A 21,189-nucleotide genomic window follows, 5' to 3' on the forward strand; every position below is an offset into this window, starting at 1 on the left:
ACGTCACTTTAGATATAAATGTAGATAATAGTTAAATTTATTTCCTTGTAAAATTCTTCTTTTGACAAAGAACACCAGAGCTTTACAGTTAATGGTGTCTTAGTGCATGACCCAAAATTAGGTGTCAAGTGAGGAACACAACATCTGGCTTAAGTCTGTGTTAAGATGCATCGTTGCCACCAGGCATCGTTATGGGAAAGAGGAAGAATGCTGTGAGTTGGATCTTATAAAACAAGTAAACTTGAGGTTTATAAACAGTTTTTACTGGGGAATCATAATCGACGTGACATGCTATGGAGTCAAGGAAGACTGTAGTGTGGGGTGACTGAAGTCACTGTAAAATGAGCCAAAAACAGACTCACTGTGCTACTGTCTTGCCCTTTTTGACTCCTTGCAGTAGTGAAGTCGATCCTGAAAGAACACAAGCCAGCCTCCATCCTGGTAACCAGATACACAGTGCAGTTACCATTACAGCACAGCCTGCAGGAGCAGATTCTACAGGAGCTTGTTCAGCACGAGGAATAATATAGCAAGCTGCTTCAGTCAATCAATCTCCAGTTTTTAATTTTTTTTACTTCACGCCATTTACAAACAAAGCTGTCGCGCAGGACTCTGCCAGCAGTTCTCAGGCCTTAGTGAATACTGAGGATGCTAAGGGCGCAGGCTACTTCATGGATGCCCGTTGTCAGCAGAGGCTGAATAAGAACAGGGACGAGGGGGGGGAGCCTCAGGCAGCACGGCTGGCTCAGTCGCCAGGGTTCAGCTCCTGCCACAGGGCACCGGGGAGTCTCTCCGGCGCTCAGATCCGCCCGGAGCCCGCGGGGGGGAGACGGGGGGGACGGGGCGGGGGGGCAGCGCTCTGCGTGGGCGGCCGGGAGCGCGGCCCCCCCCCGTTAGCAGCACAGCTCTAATGCAATTTGCATGTCTTTGCCCGATAATTAGCGAGGACGGCGCGGCGGGGCAGGGGAGGCGGAAAGCGCCTGTGCGGTCTGGAGGAGCCCCTCTCTCCCGCCCGCGGGACCTAGCCTCTGCGGCCCGCAGTCGGGCCGGGTCGCGCACTTTGACCCGTGAGCGGAACCGCCCTGGACCCGCCGCCGCGCGGCTGGAGGGAGGTGGAGGTATGCGCTCGCTTGGAGGCACAGCCCTCTGATGAGGACTGTGGGATCAGCAGGACTTCAAGAGTCCAAATCCCCCTGAAGCGCTGTCTTTCAAACTATTGAAACGTAACGAGATTTGTTTCTTTTTTGCTTTAGCGGTTTTCTGCCATTGTGTAAAAATAAGAACCAGACAAAGCTAAAATGGTGAGATGCAGAAATACAGGTATGGCAATTTGTTTGCAGCGACGATAGTCGAGACTGAACATATAGTCTAAAATATAACGTGCATGCATATTAGCCATTCTGCAGAATATGTTGAAACACAAACTGTTATTCTTTCACTTGTAGTGAGTCACCTGGTCATTTTGGCAGTCCAATTCAACTTATTCACCATTTCCTCAAGGGTTTCCAAGCCTCAGTGAAGTTTTACTCGAAAGCCCACGAAAAGCATAAAGAAAAAGTAGCCATTATGGATGAATTTATTCCATTGTATTTATTTTGGACGTGGTTAAATGCCAGTGGCAGCACGGGCGGAGGGAGCCCAGGAGGAGGGGATCCGTTGGGCCGTGTCAGCGATGGAGATTAGCGCACGCTGCGCTAATGGCAAAGCCCGCGCGCACGTGAGCGGCCACATGGCCGCCACGGCAACCCTACCGGGGGGTGCCTGGCAATCCCATTTTCCCCCAATTAGCATAATCTGAATATTGTCCCTTTAATCTTGAAGAGCAACAGCAGGCCCCGCACCCGCCGCTCTCTCCTCACCTACGGAGAACTTTAAATGAGGGGAGAGGGGGGGAGGACGGGGAGCCGGCTGTTAATTATTTCCAAAGGTCACGCTGTTAATGACTACCTGCCCGGCTAATGAGATTCTGAAAAGCTCCCGTTTTCGCGATGGCTGACCCCGCGTGTTTGGTCTTGCGCTCGGAGGTGTGAGGAGCGCTGGCGGATTGCACCTCCTCTCCGCCTGTCGCGCGGAAGAGGAGAAAGGGGGGGAAGGGAAGGGAAGGGAAGAGAAGAGAAACTTGTGAGAATCCGCACAAACTCCTGGCGCGCCATTTAATGTGGCAGTGAGGAATGCTTTACGTCCAAATTAATAAAATACCAGCCTGGCTTAATTAATTGCCTTGATTTCAGGCTAATTTGCTTCAAGTGATTTTCCACCGACGTGAATAAGATTCCTGCTTGTGCTTGCACGTCAACGAGATTCCTGCTGCATGGTAGCACTTTAAACCATCAGCTGACATGTAATTTCGAGGGGAAAAAAAATAACTTATTCCATTTGTGATGTCATGGCAGTTGTTTGGATTTTAGACAAAGAAGTCCTTATTAGTCATGAAAAGGTTCTACATTCCAGAGTGGAGGTGAATATTTTTCTTGCCATGATGTTGACAGTATAAAGCCTAATGTTGTTATAGCCTTAGCTACTTTATCCAAGCAGTATCCATAAATTCGCTATGCTATGCATATTGGGTCTTTTTTGTCTTTGCTTTATTGTGAGATACTGGCTGGTAACATGGTATGTTTACCGCCCGGTGAGTTCTGTCAAGTTGGACGCCTTTCCTTTTCAAAATTAGGATTAGAGACTCAATCAGCTTTGTTCAGCTAAGTGCATTAACCTCACGACATTGGTAACGTAACAGCAAAAGGTTTGGCAAGGGCATGCATCTTCTGCCATTCCAACACTGATATCATTTAAAAGAAAGTGGTGGTAAGCTTAAAAGTGTTCCATTGTTTAAGTGAAATGAAAATCTTAGATTTATTCATTTATTTGTTTAATTATTAGTCTTTTTCGTGGTGGGGGTACTCCATTTTAGCTGTCCCTGTTGCTGGTTTTGGGTTGTGTCAGGCTGTGTACATACTGGAACATGGACATAGATAGCCCTAATATGCAGTCTGCGTGGCCTCTTTATAAACAAATTACACAGTACTGGACTCCAAAGTATGCAGAGGAAAGAAAACAGTCAAATATTAAGTGCCTGTGAAAAATCTACCCGCTTGCTGCAGCTCTGTTCCTCTGGAATCTCACTGAGAGAGGGGCTCCTTTGTTTTTCGGTCACTAATTTGTCTTTCGAGCTATCTATCTATCCACAAAAACAAGAACATTTTCACTCTCCTCTCCCTCATTTCCCTGGCTTTTTTTTTTCTCCATGGCTCAGACCGAAGCCAGCGAGGGCTGCGTGGAGTAGCGCGAACTCGACGAGCGCGTTTCATACTCCAGCCTGGGAGCCCAGCTCCACGTCCCCTCCCCTCTTTGTGTTTTTGTGTTCTTTCCCTAATAAACGCCTCAGAAAACCGGTAGTGGGCTAAAAATAGCGCGGCGCGCGGCTAAAAATAGGCCTGGCTCGCGGCCGTGCCAAAGAAAGCGGAGAGCGGGGCGTGGAGCGCCTCGGCGGGGTGAGTAACAGCGGGCTGTTCTGTTCACGCGGCTCCCTCTGAGAGCGCGGCGGACGGCCGGGGCCCCGCCGGCGAGCGCTGGCACGGGACAGGGCACGCAGGCTGGTCACCGGCCGCACGGAAAGCCATGCCCACCGCGAGCCTCACGCTATTCACCGTTCAGCTCTGCTTGTTATTCATCCATATTTTACATTTGTGCTGTCACGCTGAGCAGCACAACTTTTGCGATAGTTTTTAAAATGGCTGAAGGAAAGTATGTCCTGGCTGACCTCCGTACTCTCACAGACACACACAAACACACACACACACATGCGCACACACACACACTTTCAACAGCACTCTAGTTGTTGGGAATCGTACATGATGTTCTCGAAGCCCTGTGGAAAATTTGGAATAATGGATCATTGAATCTATTTTTGCCCTGGTGCGCGGGGGAATCCCGTCCCGGCCCCCGGCCCCGCGCCCCCCCAGCCCCCCCCCGCCCCCCCGGCCCCCTTGGTGAGCGTGGACAGGGCGTGGACACAGACGCTCTGTCCCGAGAGGACAAACGCCCCGCCATTGTTGCGCGGGGCCCCCGGGCTGCTTCCTGACGTGCCGCCCGTGATAAGGGCCAGCGAGACAAAGGCCGATAAGTGACGGAGAGAGGGGACCCGAAAGAGGCGGGCCACCCGCCCCCTACCCCCTCCCCCCCCCTACCCCCCCCCCCCCCCCTTACCCCCTCCCTGTTTTTCCTGTGCGTCACGCCTCCTCTGGTGACTGCGAACGATCGGGGTCACAAGTGCCTTGATTATCCAGCCGCACTGAGTGCCTTTTGTGTCCCGCTTCTGGATCGCTAACAATCCCACATGAATAACCGCTCTGTCTTTTTCCGCTGGAGATCGGGGAAAATATGAAGGAGAGCAAGAAAGAGAAGAAGGATAAAAAGGTGAAGAAGAAACTGGAAGCGTGCTGCTATATAATGTGTTTAAAGCTGACAGGCTGCATTGTCACATCGTATTCATTTCAAATCCAACGGGCTGGAGTTCAGAGGCAAAACAACAAAAATTGTGTCGCTGTCCAAATACTTATGTACAGACCGTACTGTATGTATTTATTTACGTAAAAGCTGGTGAGATGTGCAATAGCAGCACCGCACCATGGCTCCATTTATTTCCGTTTAGTTTGCTCCAGTTATTTCTTTTTTATTTCATAGAAATCTCCTCTCTCTGTTACAGTTGTCTCGCTTCTTTATCCGGAGTGAATTACAGCTCTCGACCCCTCGGCCATCCTGTCCTCGGGTCTTTGTCAAGCGGATTAAACGGACTCGCTACAGCGCCCCGCGAAGTATTAAATATCCGAGGCTCTCTGTTTTCTGTTTGGCTCAGCCCGTGCGATCCGCAGACAACTGTAATCGCGTATTTAGCGGCGAGAAACACAGCCGCTCGACTCGGGCCCCGCTAATAACACGTTGGGCTCTCTGATCTCTTATTATAGCGCGCAGAAGGCGAATTACGCTTTTCCGAGCGCTGCCCAGCTGCGTTTTCGAAGGCCGCTGGGCCGAGGCCAGGGTCCGTCACCGCGGAGGCAGCGCGGTCCCCCGCCCCTCTCCCTCCCCCGCCGCCCCCCCCCCCCCCCTTCGGGCGCGCCTGCAAGCGGGGAGCCGGCACGTCCCGAGCCGGCCAGGAGCCGCGCCCGGTAAAATGGCGGCGCTCCTTCTTCCCCTCCCATCTGCTTCTGGTGAACTTCCAGGCCGCCCCCTCGTCCGCGCTCTGATGTTCGGGCCACCGCTTCGCGGCGTTGGCGGCGGCGGGCTCTGATTCGCTCCCGTCTTCTTCTGCTCTTTTTCCCCTCCCTGTGCTCTAAATTGTAAATCTGGGGGAAGCTTTTTTTGTTGTTTGATTTATCATTACTCTCTCATGGAGACAGCGAGCAGAAGTGTGTTTCGGTGACTTCTAGGGACGTGTGCAGAGATGGATGGAGCGTGTTTATGTGGTTAGGGGGTAGGGGGTTTTATGTGGGGGGGTGGGTGCCTGTACAGCGAGCAGCATTATGTCATGTCGGCCTCTCCGGATCGCCTCGAAACAGTGCTCGACGCGCGAGAGAAAGCCGGGCTCCTGGAAGGAGGAAAACGCGGTGGAATTTCTTGGAACCCGACCGAATTTAAATCCCCCTGTCCTGCTGTTTATTTCAAACTCATTAGTTGTTTCTTCCAGATTGTAAACACGATTAGCGATAAGCTCCGCTGTTGCTAAAATGCTAATCTAATGGTTTTTTTGGACCGAAGCGCCGGGGTTTTCTCCCTCTCAGCGCGGCACAGAAAGCATTGCAATCAGTGCTAATGAGCCTGTTATTTCCCAGGGCTGCCTCGCGCAGCTCGAGTGTACTCTTGAGTTCAGCGCGCACGCGGCGTGAAGCTGGACCAGGCCTGGAGTGCGGCGGTCCGGTGTAGAGAACAGCTCTACGGCAGGGGTGGCCAGCCCAGGGCCCAGGGAGCCGCACCAGGGTCTGCTGGGTTTTTGTTTTCATTTTAAATACAACAACCACTTTAGACCCAGGTGTGGGAGTTAGCCGTGTAATCGACTGCTTTTAATTGATCAATTAAGTGCAGAGTAACAACAAAAACCAGCAGACCCTGCAGCTCTCCATGACCTGGGTTGGCCACCTGTGCACTAAAGCCTGTGAGGTGGTCAGGCGTAACATGTACTGGGTGAGCATTAAGTCTGCCTTCAAAAATCACACTGAAGTATTTTACATTTACGTAAATATTTTTGCCATTCAGCAGATGCTTATTCAGGGGAAATAACACAGCTTACATACTTCATGCCTCCTCTTGTACCAGCACAAGGCCTTTCTGAAAAACAACTTCTTTCACAGGGCTCCTGTGCCAGCTAACTAGCCAACCACAGGCCACCTTGGGACAGACCTAAACATCCTAGCGCGGGATATGAGGAGGACAAGGTGGATATCATTTAAAGGCCTCCAAAACACTGGACCAAGCCTGTTGGGTCCTTTTCAGTCAGGCCTCTGAGAGAGAGCTGTGAGCTCACAGGGCGTGGCTGGGTTGCCCTGCGTTACGGGGGTCCTGAGCTGCGCTGCAGGGAGGTGGGGAAAGTGGGTCTGGGGGGGGGGGGAGCCTCACAAGCCGTAATGTCAGCAGAAGTGGGTCACGGTCGTGTGAAAGCGCGGTTTGGGGCCGCGGTCCTGCCCTAGGGGTGCGCAGAGTGGGAGGGGCTATGAAGGGGAAAGGGAGAGCGCACTCCATGCCTCCCTGACACCAGGGGCACTCCTCTGAGAGGCAGTGGGGTCTGGGCTTGGGCCCCGGCCACGCCCCCCCCCCCCAGGCCAACTCGGGGGCGGGAGAGCCGAGTCAGCGGCCCGCCGCGAAACGCCGTTTGCACCCTCTCCGAAACAGCCCGCACCATAAAACGTCACACACACACACACACACGCACACACACGCACACACACACAGCTCGCCGCAGATCTCCTGCTGAAGGTTACGGTGCTGAGCGTATGTAGGACAGCGAGTCTGCGTTCCGCGTGGCATGGAGAAGTAAGCTGACGGGCCGGGCCAAGAGGGAGAGTGATGAAGAAGTAGTTTAATTAGGAGCAAGCCTCTGAAGGGGCTCAGGAGGGGGGGGGGGGGGGGGCGGGGGGCGGGTGGTTGTAGTGGGCGGAGCCGGTGAGCTTGGAGTTTCCCCCCCTTCCCTCTCTCCGCTGCTTGGAAGCACCTCCAGCGCAGCCCGAACTTCACCACACGTCTGATAGAGCTCGTCATCTGTAACAGTCGTGGAGAATTCACCTTGAAAAGATGCCCCACTAAGTTGTCAGCGGCAGACAGTAGCGTTCTGTTTCCACGTTCCCGGATATCGTCCCGTGGTCTTTTCACAAGTAAATGTTTTGCCTTTTTTGTTTGTTTTTGCGAGAGGCATTCTCCGAAGGCATTACATGCATTTGATTCTGCCTTTTGACAAGAAACATGTACACATAAAATACAATACCCATAGTGCACGTTTCCAGCACGCGCTATTTTTTTTTGAATCCTCTCATGGAGTGTCCGCTGGTATTTCAGATCTGGAACTTTTGAGGACAGCCGCCTTCCCCGTGGTATTACCGTGAAGTTGTTCAGATTCCACCCAGAGGGAATTGGAAAACGAAGGGAAATTGGTTTGTGGCTCAGCTACACCACTCTGATAGGGCATTTAGAATTCCGCACCGACTCTCCGACTGCCGATGCCGAAACCGCTCAACAGCGCCCCCAGGGGGCGAGATGCCGGAATGGCTTTCTGAGCACCGGCGTGTCACAGATGGCTGGAGGCAGGGGCCAGGCTCGTGGACGGACTCGGGCCGACCCCCGAGGAGAGAGAGAGAGAGAGAGAGAGAGAGAGAGAGAGAGAGAGCCTTCTAAGGCCATTGCCCGGCACCCCGGCCTGCGATTGGCCGCAGCCCTGCGCCAGGCCATCCGGGAGGGGGGGAGTGGGGGTGGGGGTGCGGCGACAGGTGCAGGCCCCGCTGACAGGTGCGGGCGTCTCGAATGAGTGGAATCGCTGCGGGCCGCTCGCCGGGGCCGCAAAGTGCTGATCGCTGGCAGAACGCTAAGCCAAGCCGCATGATTCGCTGTCACTCGACGCTCGCACTTTCCACTCCCAACGCGGCACTCAGTGACCCCCCCCCCCCCACCCAACCTTCCTGAGAGCACGGGTCCACAGTTCCTGTCAGTGAACATCCTGAGCTCACGGTCTGTGGGCCCTCTGGCAGGACTCATGCTAGGCTAATGCTAGCCCCAGAGCCACAGAGCGGTGCTTTTTCTGTCCGTTATATGACTGGCCACTTGTCACCACGCCTCCTAGGTCAGCAGTCATTTTTGCATTTTATTTGCCATTTTTGACAAAAAGACTTGAATTCTTTTTGTAGTTTTATGATAAACTTCAATTGTGAATTATTACCATCAACAAACGAGGGTTAAAAAAACTAATATGGGAAATTATATGTCAACTAGCAAAACATTGATCTGTTCTGCCGTTACAAAATTTGACCTTCAAATTGTCAGACCAGTGAAATAAGTTGAAATCAGTGGAATGCACTGCTCACTCACTCCTGTATTTTGTCAGCGTTAAGAGTGCCCCTCACAAGCGCGAGGTCTCGAAGCGCGGAGTCGCTAACCGGGCCTTTTTTGTTTTTATTCCTTTTGTGATCACATGAGCGGCGGCTCCAAAGCAGGGCTAATTGCCGCCGTCTGACGCAGCGCTGCACATGAAAGCCGCGTGGGCCCTGTGAAGCGGCGGCCGCTCGCTCGGTCGCGGGGCCCGTGATGCTGCCTCGCATTAAACCCCCCCTTACTGCAGTCAGCCAGTCTGCCGGAGAGGGCTTTGATGAGACGGGCCTAGCCGCGCGCCCCGCCCCGCCTCCCCCCCCCTTTCATCCGCCTCGGAGACTAAGACAAAACGCTCCTCGCCGCCGCCGCCGCCGCCGCCGCGTCACCCACGGCGACCCCGGACCCCGAGCGCCAAACGAGGGGGCGCGTCAGAAAGACGGCGGAGGTGTGGAGAGGAAGGGGCGGGGCCGTGCGCCCGTCTCGGTGTGAATGAGGCGTGCGTGACGCGGGCAGGAAGGCCCGAGGTGACTGATTTCTGCCTGAATGTGGCCATCAGGTGGCTAAAGAGGAAACTGCCCTCCGCGCGCAGACCAGAGGCTGGGGTGGAACCGTCAGGCCAGATTTGTGAAATGTGCCAGGAAACGTGAATCATTTCGCTTTAGGTTTCTTTTTTAATGCACCTTTACTGTCACAGCTTAAGCTTGTTAACCATTATGTGAATCATTCCTGAGGGTATTATTCCACAAAAAAAACACAGAAAACAATCTCTAGACACAGTGCAGGCAGCAGTGTGAAATTTTAAGACACTAAATCCTTTCGGAGTTGTCAACAACAAGCTATTATTGTTAGCTATCAAAACACTGAACTTGTATGCCTGTATGTATGTATGTACTGTATGTACGGATGTATTAAATAGTAAATAACTAAATAAACTAAATAATAAACTAAAATAATACATAACTTATGCAACATACATTTTTTTGTAGTATTTTGTCATACAGCAGGATATGACATCGATAATTTCAGATCTTGTTTGAGGGTACAACAGCAGTACCTTGCTTGTGAATCAAACCTGCAACCTCTGGGTTTCCAAACCAGTTCCCCAACCTTTATGCTGCACCGGAATTTCACCGTTGAACAGCCTTGCGCCCCCTTCCTTTCCAGACTCTGCGGAAGAAGGGCTTAAACGGCTGCGACAGCCCCGACATCGACGCCGAAGACTCGGTCTGCCACAGCCCGGACTCCGAGGACAAGTACCGCAAGATCAACGAGGACATCGACCTCATGATCAGCAGACAGCGGCTGTGCGTAAGTACCCCCGACCTCTGTCACAGTCCCCCTTCCTCTTCCACGTACGGCCTGTCTCGCCGTCTGCTTGCGCGTTTTCTCCGGAAACCTGGCAACCAATTGAGCAAGAGATTCTTTTTTTTTTTTCTTTAAATGTGCATGCCTTGTTCATCCACGTAGGTGAGACTAACGAAGATCATTTGTAACAAAGTTTCATCAACCGAGGCCAAATCGTCTTCTTTTCAGATGTCGGAAAGTCTGAAGTGAGTTTTATCACAATTTGTTGAGCAACGTACGCATGCTACATGAAGAAAATTGAATTTTCGGCTTAAACAAATATAATTTGATATTGATCTTGTCAGTGTTTTGAAAAATAAATATTTAGACAGCAGGTTGCATTTCAGTCAGAAGCGGGATGCACACGGAAACACAGAAATAGCCAATGACGTACTTGGTAATGACAGTGGTCCTGAAAGGGCTGTCATTTTGGGGAGGGGGGGGCAGTTTTGTGGTCACCGCGGCTACCGAGCGCAAGCATGGCGTATTCCAGCGATGGGCCCAAACAGGAAGGATGGCACGTTAAAATGACAGCCTAGTGCTCGGGGCCCCCGCGCTCTCTCTGGGGTGGGGCGGGCCCGTGCCCGATCCGCCTGCCCCCTCCTCCCACCCAGCCGCAGGACGGGGGCGGCGGGGCGGGGCGGGGAGGGCCGGAACGACGGAGGCTACGAAAAGGGAGAGCCTGCCAGGCGGTAATTAAAGAGCGGGACGCAGTGCAGCAGAAACCAACTCCAGTGGGCTGCCATTGAGAGAGGAAAAGAAAAGGGAGGAGCAAAAAAGGAGAGCGGAGAGAAAGGAGGGGAGCGGACGCTAAGCCGCTAGCGCTGAGGTCTTCGCTGCTGTTCCCGAAGAATAATATTTATGCAGCTAAAGGAAAGAGCAGAGAGAGCCCTGGCCTTGTAAAGAGGTCAGATCCGATTTCTAATGGACGTTCCTATAGACGGGTTCTTAAATGACTCACAGCAGCAATAGGGCACATGGCAGCAATTACGAGGCTATATGCACTTCCCAAAGACAACAGCGCGAGGGGACAGCTTCCAGTGCACGAGCAGGCAGTCAACAGGACAGCGACCCTGTCGGGGAGGAGTAGGGCGGTGAGACCGAGACTGTTCTCCTCGAGGTCCTCGCCTGCCCTTTGATAATTGCTTGATTGACACTGCCCCAGAAGCACAGAAACATCTAGAAAGGCAAACCGGCGTCTCTCTCTTTGTGTGAAAAAGAGGAGGGAGGGGGGGGGGGGAAAAAAAACAAGAATCATGCGGCGTCCTCGAGAAGTACAGGAGACCTGTTCTGAAAGGGGCTTGAAAGAGGCATGGTTGATTATGAAGTAGCACGCCATACCCACTTATCGAGGGCACGTCTTTGTCAGAATTAGAAAGCGGCGTTCGCAGCACGAGCGGCACGCGCTTCAGAGCGTGCCTCACCTCAAATTGGGTCAGGCGCGGGTGCGAGGCGGCAGGTTGGGTAACGAAGGCGGGAGAAGAGCGGAGAGCGGAGAGAGGCGGAGGCGTGTGCTAATCTGATTTCAGAGACACACCACAGCAAGGTGGCCTTGGCAGGACGGGGCGACACCCCCCCCCCCCCCTCACACACCCCTACCCCAAGGAAGGACTTGTCCAGACTTGTTTAATGATTATTGGGGTATTTCAGTCACCTGGGCCGCGAGAGAGGGGGGCGTGGAACGCTGTCTGAACACCGGGCCGAAAAGTGCTGAGAGCAAGGACGTCTCCGTTTCCGAAAACTCAAAGCCGAAAAGATCTAGGGCAGCTAGCTACTGCTGTCCACCTGCCTCCCCATGCCCCTCAGGGAACCAATCACATGAGCCAAGAGTATAAAAAAATGTCATACACACATACGCACATGCACACGTATCCCAGTATGCAGCAGTAGACGTGGAGTAGTTTCTAAATAAAAATTTTGTGTAAAATAAAATCTCTCAAATGAACAGTCCTCATCCACCTCATGTCCAAGGGAGATGCAAACATTTTTTTAAACCATTTTTTTTAGACATCTGAGGTGAACTGGAGGTTCCCGCCCTAGTCCCTGACGTGCCTGTGATTCCTCTCTCTCCCCCCGCAGGCTATCCCCCCCTCTAACTACGACATGCCAGTGTCCATCCCTACCAGCAACCCCAACAGCCTGATCTACAGCCACCCGGGCGGATCCCTGGGCAACCACAACCTTCTGCCATTGGCCCACCCCTCCCTCCAGCGGAACAGCATGTCCCCAGGGATCACGCATCGCCCACCTAGTGCAGGAAACACAGGTACAGCTCGCCCGCAACTGACCCCTCTCTCAGCACGGTCGATAGTACACACTGTGCTGGTTACAGACACCTAACAAGGACCCTCTCAGCCAGACACGCAACTAATCACCAGAGTAGCCTATCAACCATGTTCAGGTGATGGTAAGCATGTAAGGATCTTTGAAGTTGAGAACAGACCATTCAGCCAATCTTGCTCCTCTAGCTGAGAGTGCAGTACTGTTACATGCCTGGTGTTGAACACAGTTAGGGTTTTTGCTGTTGCTACACATATTGGCAGTCTACTCCGCACATTAACAGCTCTGTGTGAAAGGACACTGATATCAGTACAAAATGATTATCAGTCTGGAATTACAGAAGAAATGAAGATATTATCTGTTGAAACCCTTCTCATGTTCGCTTAAAGCAATCTTCATATATCTTGACTGCACTCAGCATATTTGTTGATAAAAGAAACATTAAAGCATACATTTTTTTTGGCTGGATCGCAACAGCGGGGCCAGCCCTACAAACGCGAATGTCTGTGACTGAGTGCGTGACTGAGTGAGTGAGTGAGTGATGAAGTTATACCATTGGTCAGCCGGATCACGTGTGTTAGGTCCAGCCATATACTAGGTTTTAACCTGGTCTTGTTGTTCTCAATGTCATCTCTGATCAAGTTTTCATGATTCGAGATCTGTCGTTCAACCGCTGATAAAATTTCCACCATGGTCCGTCCAAAGAATGCCTCATGAACCAGGAAGATATACCTTTCCTCTTCCTGGGGAGTTCTGGCCTCCGATCTTTAAACAGACAGGACATTTTCTATATACATTTACACACCCTTCGCTGTGTAAATGTATATAGCTTACAGTTTTGTGGCTTAATATTTTATTAAAAGGAAGTCTGAGCAGATGAAGATTTAGCATAGCACATTATGTGCAGACATTTTGCTCTCTCTGTATATATATATAGAGTAAGAGCGTTTATGGTGGCATATCTGTGGGCAGTGTAATCCTCCAGTCGGTTTGTTATTATTGTCTAAAAGCTCTATTTTGTCCTCTGGTCAGCTGCCGGCTGCCCGCAGTGTGAGCCCTGTGATTATCCTTGGCTTCCTCATACAATTTGCTTCATATTACAGGCGCATAACTAAATATGATTTTTGGCCGAGCTAGAGATGCCTAAACCGCACAGGCTCCCGACGTTTAAAAATATGGCGTTTTTCTTGGACGCCGGCGTGGGCTCACCGAATCCGTTTCTAGCGCGCGCGGTCGGTGGATTTGGGTAAACCTGAAGGGTCTTTTTTTTTTTTTCTCCTTCCCCCTCCGTCCGTCCGTCCGTCTCACACGCGCAGGCATGATATGTCCCCGGAGTTGGGGGATTGGGGGGGGGGGGGGGCGGAGAGAGCGCTTGTTAATGACTGAAATTACTCGGTCTGACCCGTCGTTAACAGAGGGGATTGTGGGAGAGGAAGCGGGAACGAGAGCCAATAAGTCTTTCCCTAATCATTTCCTGCTTCTTCTTTTTTTTCTCGTTTAATCCTAGGTGGCCTCATAAGTTCCGACCTCACCACCAGTGCAGGCACCAGTGCTGGTAAGAACTGATGTGTATTTTCTGTACATTTGTTGTTTCAGCACACACGTTCCCCCCCCCCCCCCCCCCCCCCACTTCATTAAAATGCATTAAGAGGCACGTCTTTACTCAGTGACCCGACTTCCCCTCTAAATATTTGCTCAGAGTGCGGCTTTAGGATATCCTGATGAATGGTTTCAGGTTAGGAAGTCAAAACATTAACAGTCTGAAACAGGTTTATGTTTCTCATTTTGACTCAGGCACCACTCTAGTTAGCCTGCTGACCCTTATACATGTATACTAATTAATTGCATCATTATATCTATTAAGACTACATTTGTAGTATAACTATAAATCACACTGCAAGATGTGTACCCCAATGAAACGTGCTGAATGACATTACCATTACCTTGATATAATTATTTAAGATTTTCATTTTTTATCTGAATTCCTATATTTTCCTATATACTCTCCCTTCATAAGTGATTTACTACTACAGTAGATTTGTACAAAAGCAAATGAACCACGGTCGGTCACCATGCCATGTTGTTGCCCGGGAGATTTTTCTAGGCTGTTTGCTATTGGCCGTGACGGATGTATGAAAGGGTTGGATTTAGGGTTGGCATGGAGTGTGGCTCTTCACGTGGTGCCCTCTGTCACTGCCTCAGACAAAAGTAGAGTTTCTCTGCCATGCGTGCTGCCGGCAACGCGCTGCAGATCTCGCATTAAATGCATCCTTTGTTGCTTCGGCGGGGAACAGAGCCACACTGTGTCATTCTACACTGGAAAAAAGACATGGAATTGGCCATACACTTATGTGTCCCATTCAACTCATTGTTCAACGGCCATTTAAGAAGAGGCAGTATGAATATTCGCTTTTTTTAGACAAGCCCCTATTTTAGGATTAGATTCCCACTGTGGCTTGTAAATTGCTGTCCAAAAAAAAAACAAAACAGAGAAGGCTAGATTTTACAGAAACATGTCTGAGCCAAGCCATTTTATCACAGTAACACAGCACACATATCATACTCTGGTTTTCGAAGCTTTTTTTGCTAGTCCTTCATGCCCGTTTCCACCATTCAGAGCTCGCAGATGCTGGCAAAGCTTGCGCCAGTGGCGAAGCCAATGATCGATGTCTGAATACAACGTCACGCGTCACTGCGACCGTGTCACGCTCCCAGGATTACAGGGGCACTGCATGCGCTGCGCGACGCACGGCGATGGTCACTTCAGTGGAGTCACCCGGGTTCGAGGAGCAAGCTTTAATTTTAATTACATGGCGCCAGTTATTGTTTTGGCAGCATTCGCTTCATGACTGGTTGCGAAAGCAACTTACACTTTAATATGGGTGTCGAGCCCGCATAAATAAATAAGGTTTAGCCGGACACCAGCAATTACACGGGTCTGTTTGATGTTGGCCTTCCCAAGCGTTCCACCTGAGTCTGCAGTTGAGACTGCCCTGGGTGGCATTAGGGAGATGGCACCAGTGGCTCCACATGCATCACACTCACCCCTCACGTCCCCGAGACTCTTACTGTCCATAGCATCCTGGGGTCAGTGTCCATGCGAGAAGATACAGGACCACATTCGAGGACAGATCACCAAACGGTGGTGGATGTTCACCAGCCGCACGCTTCTGAGAACTTAACACCTTTGCATTTCCAGGTGTAAATACATCGGTACTGATGGCAACATCTCAGTCACTTGGTGATTGTTCCCTTTCCAGTTCTTATTTAATTTTATTCTAACACAATGTTCACAAGGAATATCCCTGGCCTTTATTGACATTCAACACATGTCAATGGAGCGGTCATTTTTTTTTTAGGTTTAGGTTTTTTGGTTTCTGTATGTTTTAAATCACCCTGGCTGATGGTGACTGATACAGACTGAGAGTGTGGAGACGGCTCCAGACAGTCACAGGTTTGGCCCTGGTGGTGGCCCGTCCTGACCTGCGACTCCAGGCGTGCTGCCTGGAGATGGTGGTGCATGTGCTCGGTGTCACACCTAATTACACTGAAGGGACTAGCTGGGGGAGGGGCGAGAGGTCTTCCATCTTTTCCGTGGCAGCAGTCGTGTGCCCTAAATCATCCTCTCTCAAGCTCTCGCTGGAGAAAATCTGACTGATGGGGAGCTGCGGCCTTGATTTATGGCCGCCATCGCAGGGAGAGCCATCAGGAGGAAGCCCTCTCGAGTCTCTGGAAGGCCTTCCTCTCTCCTTTTACGGCCATTGTGGCTCAATGTCAGCAACTACGAAACACCCAGGTTCCTCTCCATAGCAGACAGCCAATTCAAAGGGCCCCTCTGCGCTCCGAAAAGAGCAAAGGGGCGGCAACCATTTTGTGCCGTCGGCGAGACTCCTCGTCGCACTGATCCTCCCTGGTGCCTGCATCAGTGCTATGTGCCACCTGCTGTGGCATTTGGTGACTTCTGAGCTGAAACCCTAGTGTGCCTGTTCAGGCTCTGGGACCAGGCCTATCCAGAACTGTTAAAGAGTCAACAGGAAAGGGAACAGTGCTTAAATAGTGCTCCATTCAGAGCCGGTGACTACCTCCCACCACATCTGTGTGTTCACGTCCCTGTAAACATTTTTAATGTTTCTAATTGCCCTTTCTAATTGCTGCCACGGTTGCTGTTGCATCTCAGTACACTTATAGATGGTTGCTCAATATCCTGCTTAAACCAACTGTGCGCATTGCATATATGCATGTGTGTGCATGTGTGTTGGTATAAACAAAAGCTGTTTCAGAAGGCTGTGCAGAAGCACTGCCAAAAGCAAATTTCAGTATCTTGTATGCCATTTATTTACTTCCCGAGTACAAAGCCGTACTGTTTCCAAACCCAGGGTGTTCATTGCTCTTTGGAGCCCAACTGATCTGACCCATAACGCGGCGGTCATTGAGGGTGATGAGAAGAGGGTGCCGTGGCAGAGGCTGCACTTCCAATTAGCAGACGGGCGGGCTCTTCCGCTCAGCGGTGGCTCAGCTCCTTTGTTTCCGCACTCCACCCCTGCCCTGGCACATTCCGACCCCAGGCCCAGCGTTAGGTGCCACTCACAGCTGGTTCTCCGGGAGCATGGAGTACCTGAGTGCACGCCGCTGTGCGGAAAGGTGCGCCAAGACCTCTGGTGTCCATGGAAACGCTGGTTTTAATAGGAGACGGCAGAATATGTACTCTGAGTGAAATGTGCCGGGCAGTGCTAGCTCTCCAGGAGTGAGCTGAGCAGAGACCAGTCAGCAAGGCTAATTCAGACCAGCCTCCCTGCCTACAGCGCTCCATCTCTCTCTCTCTTTCTCTCTCCCCCTCTCTCCCTCCCTCTCTCTCTCAAGCTCATTCCAGCCTCCAGCTCACCTGTCAAGCGTGTAGAGGCAGTGGGTGCAGTGTTTTTTTGCATTAGTTTTAATGAAGCTTAATGAAGAATGCAGAACAGTATCAGAGAAAAATGGCTAGGGCACATTGTTAACACTGAGAACATGACCTGTCTGTCTAGCTCCCCCACCTGTGAAGCACACCTGCTGTATGTTGGGTCTGCATCAGAAGACAAGCGTGAGAAAACGAGCGAATCTGCACTCCTTAATTAAGACGGCGTGGGCCTTGAGGTGGTTTCCATGGTTACGGGCCATTCCACAAAAGAGTGGGTGATCCGGACTAAAGCAGATGAGAGGAGTCTCATCTGCTTTAGTGCAGCAGAGCAGGAGTCTAGACATCACCAGACCCAAACTAAACCAGGAGGGAGAGAAGTATAAGTAGAAGAAGAAGATGAAGAAGAAGAAAGAAGAAGATGATTCTACAGCTGTCAGGCTTATGAACCCAGCCTGCTAGAAGGCGTTCAAAATGTCAGGCTGACATTGTTGCCATGCAAAGTGTGGCCATAACTGATGCTGCTAAATTTGACTCGCAGTTTACCCACAATATGCTGTTCTGTGCATACCTTTCATCAACTGGCATTAGTTATATATAGCAGGTGACAGGGGTGGAAGCATGTAGGAGCACATTACCACAGCTCTGCTGTCCTTTGTGTCTACAGTATCTATTTTAAAGCCAGGCTTTGGTCTGAATTGCTATGCTTTATATTGTGAGTTCAATAAAAAGAAAAAGAAAGACTCACTCTCTTGGCATGTGAAACCCCCACGTACAATCAGACATGCTTATTTCTTTTTTTCCGATTTTCACGTATATGAAATGACCTTGCACGCGCTGGTCTGAAGCCTGTTATTGCCCGGCGTACTTGGCTACGAAGAGTGCTCGTCTGTGTATCGGAAAACGCGACCGTCAGTTTCTAATGCCCGCCTATTAAAAAAAAAAAAAAAAAAAAAAAACAAACTGCGCCACGCATTTTTCATGGGTATTACTATGAAATCTATTCCATTCTCCATATTAGGTCACGCGTTTTGCCGAAAAAGGGCTGGAGAGATTATGGGGATTGTTTTAACTCACTGTCTCCCATCTGTGAGATTTTCAGAGCAGCTCTGCAGAGCAGCTCATGTGCTCATTCGATCTCGCTCTCAGACATCTGCTGTCGCGTCTGTGGAAGCAAACTCCGGGGCGGCCAGTAGACAGGCAACGCCAAGATTTTCAGTGATCCAGAACTGTACACATATATGTCTTGTCACTATTGTGAGACCTTTGCTTAATTGGCTGCGAGCAATAATTTAGGTTCTTCAGACTGTGCAAATTGCGCCTTCAAAACTGTCATTCTGAAACTGAATCGGCCCTTCAAGTGAAACAAAGGTCCACAGTGAAACTGCCGCAGAAGACATCTGTGACTCATTTTCCACTAGTGTATGATTAGGCAATTCATTCAAGTCTAACATATAATTCTTGCCCCTCTTTCAAGTGGTAAGGGCATTATAGCACTTTGGGTTCTACCCCCAGAAAAAAACCAGTGCCTTTGGCTGAGTGAAAGCACTGAAACTCAAGCTTTTTTTTCGAAGGCTGGGTTCGTTTCTCTTTTTCTCGTAGAGACAAACATGGGTGGGGAATCGCAGAGATGTGGGTTTGGTGTCTGACTCCAGCCCCTTTGTTGCAGTGAAAAACATACATGCGTTTACCACCAGTGGGCCGGTCCCGCTGCGGTCTGTAAGTCCAGTAATTTAGTGGTGACACTGCCGAACACCTAGATGCCACAAGAATGACATCAAAAATCTTCCTGGAAAAAAATAATCCTTTACAGGATTCAGTGCACTGGTAAAACATCTCACGGAACAGCCGGTAATTTTCCAGTTTCCACTGCTTCAGTTGCTACCCTTCACATCGAGCGCTCCCGAGACAGATCGTTGATCCTTTGTTTGCTGCAGTCCAGAATGCTGTAATATTTGCAGAAACTTGCATCACTTTATATTTTTACTTTGTTAACTGTTTTAGTATTTGCAAAATCATTTTTAAAAATGTTACCTTGTCTACTTTAATGCACATGTATTGTTATCTTTATTTTATTTTTTTTCCCTCTTTGAATTGAATTTTTTCTTGTATTGAGAAGCACCCACATAGAAAGGGCAGATAAAAAGGAATCCGTGTAACGGGTGGTGCTAGAGCACCCCCCTCCCAGACAGCAGGAGTGACTGCCCTGTCCCCCCCCCTTCCCCCCTCCCTCCAGGAAACGGGTACGGGAACCACCGCAACTCCCCCGGGATGCTGGTGTCCCCAGGCAGCATGAACAAGAACCTGCAGGCCAAGTCCCCCCCGCCCATGAACCTGGGCATGAGCAACCGCAAGCCGGACCTGCGCGTGCTGATCCCGCCCGGCGCCAAGAACAACATGCCCTCCATCGTGAGTCACGCGCCCGCCCCGCCCGGCGCCCGCCCCGCCCAACGCGGCTGGTCGAGGACCAGTCCCTCCTCCCGCTCCTTCTCCTCTTCTCCCTCCCTCCCTCCCCCTATCTGCTGTCCCCTCGTATTCTGCTTCCCTTTTATATGACATGTTGGATTTTCCCCCAGTATTTGGCTTTTTCCTCTTTGAGAGACCGATAAATCCAGTCCTCAGCATTAGTTATTAGCATTAGCATTAGATGTAGCGAACATTGTCCTGTTGCTGATCCATTCATTTGTAGTCCTGCTCAGAGCCATCCCTTACTTAGAGACACAGCATTCCCTGCTCTGCCAGCACTGAAACTAATTTCAATGTATTGCCCCTCCCCTTTAATGCCGCCAGTCTGAGGACGTTGATCTCCTATTGGTAAGTGGGATTACAGCAGGATAATTATTAGACCCCATCATCATTAAAATGGTTAAAATGTTCCATTTAAATAGAATAAGACAGGGATTATTTCAGTGTGGGATGTACTACAGAACAAGGCACAATTGTAGCCTCATGATATTCTGCACATGGTTCTCATGTGTAGGACTAAGGACCGTTCCAGAGGCAAGGGTGACATCTAGTGGTGTGTCTGCATAATCACATAGGGTTTGATCTGTCCATTACTGATAGTTTATCATGTCCTCTTGATTCATGGCGGCAACGGACTGTTTTTAGCACTGATTCTGAATCAAAATTAAGGTACCAAATCAGAAGGATGATGTTCATATTTTATCGCATTTTAGGTCTCCCTCCTCAATACAGCGACCCTTGTTTATGTCACTGGTCCTGTTGCCTTGGAGACTAGGATGTTTGTGTTACTATAGCAACAACAAGTCCTCAGAAGGGTTATAAATGATAGGGCTGACAAAGTTCAATGGAGATGCAGGTAGCCTGATGAATTCAAGAAATTTGCGGCTTGTTAATTTTCAGCACCGTAGAGGGAAAAAAGTCGTACCGAGTGTTCATGGAGGTTTTTTTGTTGTTGTTGCAGAACCAGCGGATAAATAACTCACAATCTGCCCAATCCTTGGCTACCCCTGTGGTTTCTGTAGCAACGCCAACTCTACCAGGACAAGGAATGGGAGGGTACCCATCTGCCATTTCCACCTCATATGGTACTGGTAGGTACAGCGTTGCAATACTTACACTCTATTGACTCAGAGACTCTAGTGTCTCTGTAACACTCTGTGAGGACTTTAAGTGCCACCTCTCCTTTTAACACTGACTGCTGAAGGCATCAATCACCCTGTTCGACCCGTGAGACACTTCTTACGGTTTAGACAAAATGCCAACAGCGGTCTTCAGAATAGCTCATATCTCTCTCCCTCTCCCTCCCTCCCTTTCTCTCTCTCTCTTTCTCCCTCTCTCCCTTCCCCTGTGCAGAATACTCTCTGAACAGTGGCGACCTGTCTCTGACGGGCTTTAACAGCTCCGGGGGCTTGCACCTGGGCTCCATGACGGGCTGGCAGCAGCAGCACCTGCAGAACATGCAGCACTCTGCCCTGGGCCACTTAGGGTGAGTACCCTTCGCACTGGCCCCGCCCCCTGCACAGGCCCCGCCTCTGCGGCCTGCTGGCCACCAGCTTCAGTGACACACCTTTTCACACTACGGTCATGACCTCAGCATTATCAACACTGAAAGTGCATAGGTGTGTACATGCCGCATATTTGAG

General features: G+C 50.5%; 1 protein-coding gene and 1 long non-coding RNA gene across 6 annotated transcripts in view; one reads left to right on the plus strand and one right to left on the minus strand.

Annotated features, from left to right (window-relative positions):
• The window catches only part of LOC118212398, a 190,871-nt gene that overhangs the window by 79,495 nt on the left and 90,187 nt on the right, over positions 1 to 21,189 (minus strand). The gene's annotated exons all lie outside the window — the stretch shown is intronic.
• Positions 1 to 21,189, plus strand: part of mef2ca (myocyte enhancer factor 2ca) — a 68,833-nt gene that overhangs the window by 45,242 nt on the left and 2,402 nt on the right. For 3 of the 5 annotated variants that reach the window (XM_035390215.1, XM_035390217.1, XM_035390216.1), the window contains 7 exons: positions 9,730 to 9,873; positions 11,989 to 12,175; positions 13,697 to 13,744; positions 19,317 to 19,489; positions 19,871 to 19,894; positions 20,508 to 20,637; positions 20,900 to 21,032. In XM_035390215.1, coding sequence (XP_035246106.1) covers positions 9,730 to 9,873; positions 11,989 to 12,175; positions 13,697 to 13,744; positions 19,317 to 19,489; positions 19,871 to 19,894; positions 20,508 to 20,637; positions 20,900 to 21,032 — 839 coding nt within the window. The remainder of the gene's footprint in view (positions 1 to 9,729; positions 9,874 to 11,988; positions 12,176 to 13,696; positions 13,745 to 19,316; positions 19,490 to 19,870; positions 19,895 to 20,507; positions 20,638 to 20,899; positions 21,033 to 21,189) is intronic. The other 2 variants (XM_035390218.1, XM_035390219.1) reach the window with 1 other exon arrangement.

Source organism: Anguilla anguilla, chromosome 14 (assembly GCF_013347855.1).
Source record: "Anguilla anguilla isolate fAngAng1 chromosome 14, fAngAng1.pri, whole genome shotgun sequence".
Taxonomy (NCBI): Eukaryota; Metazoa; Chordata; class Actinopteri; order Anguilliformes; family Anguillidae; genus Anguilla; species Anguilla anguilla.